The 4,491-nt window shown below is 38.5% G+C and overlaps 1 protein-coding gene across 1 annotated transcript in view; it reads left to right on the top strand.

Annotated features, from left to right (window-relative positions):
* ATP7A (ATPase copper transporting alpha) overlaps window positions 1-4,491 on the top strand; it is a 155,269-nt gene that overhangs the window by 59,701 nt on the left and 91,077 nt on the right. The window contains exon 2 of the mRNA XM_006148775.3: window positions 939-1,080. Coding sequence (XP_006148837.1) covers window positions 961-1,080 — 120 coding nt within the window. The 5' untranslated portion in view covers window positions 939-960. The remainder of the gene's footprint in view (window positions 1-938; window positions 1,081-4,491) is intronic.

Raw genomic sequence — 4,491 nt, forward strand, 5'->3', positions numbered from 1 at the left:
TATCTATTCAATGACTGCAGTAGGATATGTAGCCCCAGCTAGGTGCTACTTTATAGGATGCGTAAAGTTAGACTTGTGTTCATGGAAATGTGTGTGTCACCTGTGTTTGCTATGAGGGTATTTGGATTGATTAGGGTCTTTGGTGATTCAATAAAATGTGGGGGGAAAACGGTATAGAAAGCAAACATAGATACCAGAGACAGTGTGGGAGGAGAGTGGGAGATGGCAGAGGGTAAGAGGGAATCAAGGATGGGGGGAAAAAATCAAAACATACAGAAAAGAAGAAATGAAAGATTATTTGCTGACAATAACATGTTTGTTGATGTGCTTGATAGAGACAATATACAGTGTACTCTGGATGGAAAAATCTCATTTTGTATGCTGTAATGATGTACAGTGAATGAATGCAAATAAATTAAAAAAAAAGAAAGAAAGAAAGAAATCACCTCCCCCAGGTGGGGTGGCCACGTCGAAATCTCTTCCCCATTTTACTCTCGGTATCTTGGGCACGCACACACCTGTGCACGGAGTGGGTTTAAGCTACCGGGTCCGGGACTCGGACCACGGTGGGCTCCATGAGAGTTCAATGACATAGCCATTACGCTAACTGCTGGTCCCGAGAGTGTGTTTTTCAAGGCACTGGACTTGATCCACGCAGTCAACTATGTGAGATCTAGCACCTTAACCACCATGCCACCTGTTGGTTCAAAGGCTATTTACTTTTATGATTCGAGTATTGCAGATTTTTACTTTTACTTAGCATAGCCATAGAAACAATTTTCCTTTACCTCATCAAAGGTGAAGGAAACTTTTTCCTAAGCAAGTAGAAAAGAATGCTGATCATATTTTATTACTCACACATTTTTGATTGGGGAGGTCGGGAGTTGAAGAAAAATGATTTCCATGGCTAAAGTGAATGTGTTTATTGTTTCTAACAGGAAATGTAAAGAAGAAATCAAAATGGATTTAAGTATGGGTGTGAATTCTGTTACCATCTCTGTTAAGGGGATGACATGCAATTCCTGTGTTTGGACCATTGAGCAACAAATTGGAAAACTGGATGGTGTACATCACATTAAAGTAAGTTACTCTATGGACATTAGTGAAGTCAAACCTAGATGACTAGAACTCTGCTAGGAAATTACTGTAACACTGGGATAGAAGCAGACACACTGACACATTTGACAATAAAGACTATCAAACTTCTGACTCTGAAGCTAAATAAACTTTCTTTGGCTCATTAATTCTTTTTTAAAAAAGAAAAATTTGGGACCAGCAGTTGTCATAATGGTTATGTTGCTGGACTCCCACGTAGTCAGCTGTGGTTTGAGTCCCGGACCCGGCGGCTTAAACTCACACCAGGCGTGTGTGCATGCATGCCCAAGATCCTGAGAGGAGAAAGGATTGCGGCACGGCCATACCCCTTGGGGAGTGATTTCTCGCTTTCTTTCTCTCTGTCTGTCTCTGTCTTTTTGGTGAGTGCACGTGCCCTGTAGCAAAAACCTCTCCAAAAAATTATTTTCAATTTAAAAGCATCTGATATCATGTATATTTATAGATTCATATTTTTAGGTATATATATATGTACTTATACTTTTATTACTATTAATCTCATACTGAACTAAAATATATATTCTCAGATAATGGGTTAGGGGATTTTCTTTCTCTTTCTTAGCAGAATGATTATCATCTTTGTAATTAAAAATGGAAGTGAAAATGTCTAGAGAATTACTGGTACACTTTGTATGTTATGTCCAAAGAAGAGTATATTATCATTTAACATTTTTTGAGCATCAATAGCATTCTAAGTGTACTACAGCTGCAAACACAGTTCTGGTTAGCTTAAGACTCCTCTTATGTATATGACACGGGTTAGAAAATGACATTCTGCAGCCAAATGCAATCTGCCCACATGGTTTCATATGACATGTAAGCTAAATGACACGGGTTAGAAAATGACATTCTGCAGCCAAATGCAATCTGCCCACATGGTTTCATATGACATGTAAGCTAAATTTTATTTTGAGAGGATTTTGCTATAGGGCGCGTGCACTCGCCAGAAAGAGAGAGAGACAGAGAGATAGAAAATGAGAAATCAGTCCCCGGTGGGGATGGCCATGCCACAATCTCTTCTCCTCCTTTGTCCTCTTGGGATCTTGGGCACGCACGCACACACACCTGGCGTGAGTTTAAGGCACCGGGTCTGGGACTCCAACTGCATTTGACTACGTGGAAGTCCAGTGATGTAGCCATTATGCCATCTGCTGGTCGTAAATTTTTTTAAGATTTTTTTTTCCCCCCGCCTTGGGGTGCATGTGCTTATCAGAATGAGAGAGAGGGACCAGCAGATGGCGTAATGGTCACGTTGCTGGACTCCCATGTAGTCAACTGTAGTTCGAGTCCCAGACCTGGTGGCTTAAAACTCATACCTAGCATGTGTGTGTGTATGTGTGTGTACCCAAGATCCCAACAGGAGAATGGAGGAGAAGGGATTGTGGCTTGGCCATCCCCCCGGGGGGAGATTTCTGGCTTCCTGTCTCTGTCTGCCTTTTTGGTGAGCACATGCAACCTATAACAAAAACCTCTCTTTAAAAAATTAATTTCTATGAGTAATGACTATCACATCTGCATTTAATTTATCCTCGAATGAAACCAATTATATCTCGTCCACTTGATCTAAGGTGCAGCCACTGATGGGGATGAGAATAGAGGCTTAATCTTACTAATTATATAGTAGTGTCTGTGCTAATTGCAATAGAGCTATTATTATCCATCTGGAAACTACTGCGTTGTTGGAAAAGTCATGAAGCATTTTTGCATAGAAAAACATATCATAATTTTTCTGACAACCTAATAATTTACATATTTTTCTCCAAGTGACTTAGATACTTCCTGTCCACTGATAACTATTGTTATTTTCCAAATTTCCCAGTTCTCTGCAAACTATTTTAGGTGAATATTTGTTTCTGCTAACATATCCACATATAATTATAGGACTAGATTCTACTTTGATATTTGCAGTTCCTATTTCCCAAAACAACTTATTTATACCATACTCATAAGTAAGACTGTTGATCGCCACTACATCATCCCAGAAATCACCACTACTTAATAAGTTCTGTTTAAGGTCAAACAAATGGAATTGAATTTCAGTTATATTATAAAGGAATAATGGCAGTGATATAATATGAAAGTACTTTGTGTTACAAGCAGTGATTTATATGAATCCCAGTGACAGATACTCAAGGCTGTATTTTTTTAGGGCACATTTATAATTTGATTGCTAAAAATGAAAGGAAGCACACTTTCTCTGCCTTTTCCAGCTCTGCCTCTCCACCTTCGGCCAAAAGCTCTATAATCCAGGGTTATGTTAGTGACCTTTCTTCTCTTTTCTCTTCTTTAAAATATATTTTACTAAGTGTTAAGTTTTCTAGACAGATTTACTGTGAAGTTAATGAAGCTTAAGTTTTAGGCTTCTTATTTGCATTGACTTCCTTTTTTTGGGCAGAGGGCATGTGTGCTTGCCAGAGAGAAACAAAGAGACAGAGAGAGAGAGAGAGGGAGAAAGCACCCTTTTCCTCTGCCCCCACCAATACCAATAGGATGTGGTCATGCCACAATCCTTTTTCTTTCATTTTTCCATCCTGTTGGGATTTGGGGTATTCATGCATATGTGCCTTGGGTGGTTTTCAAGCCTCTGCTGGGGCTGGTTCTTGAACCACATGGTCAGTCATGTAGGATTAGGCTTCCTCAAACACCAGGCCACGGGGTTGTCGCTGACCTCCTTTTTAATAGCCTGGAAGGAATATTAGTAATGCGTTGGTATGGTCATGTATTTATGTGCCATTTGCTAAAGTGAAATATTTAATTTATTTTTAATTAATTTATTTATTACTTAATTTAATTTTAATTTCTTTTATACATTTGTTCAATCACATACATCATATAGCTTGTAGAGTGAATGTTCCAACATGTATACATGTTTCACTAGTCCACTTGGGGATACTATACATGATATTATACATGTTAGATCATAATCCATTTCTTCTCACTAGTCCACTTGGGGATACTATACATGATATTATACATGTTAGATAATAATCCATTTCTTCTTCCTATAAATGTCTTGCCTCTCTATTTTTCTCCTTAATGTCTTTCCTCAGTCTCTCCTCCTTTTCCCACCCTCTTCCCACACTGTATCTGGCATCTATAACCATTTTCTGTGTTTCTGTATCCCCTAGTAATTCAGTTTCAGCCATAGAGTGTGGACAGTTGGTTTATATTTAAGTGGAGAAATATAGTGTCTTTCTTTCTTAGCCTGGCTTGCTTTACTCAGCAGTAAGTCATCCTTATTGATCCACTTTATGTCAAAAGCCAGGGTCTTGTTTTTTATGGGTGAGTAGTATTACATAGAGTTTATGTGCCACACTTTTTTTCTCATTTATTTATTTATTTATTTATTTATTTTTGAGAGGTTTTTTGCTATAGGGC

This window comes from Tupaia chinensis, unplaced genomic scaffold, assembly GCF_000334495.1.
Source record: "Tupaia chinensis unplaced genomic scaffold, TupChi_1.0 Scaffold000243_1, whole genome shotgun sequence".
NCBI classification, from domain to species: Eukaryota; Metazoa; Chordata; class Mammalia; order Scandentia; family Tupaiidae; genus Tupaia; species Tupaia belangeri.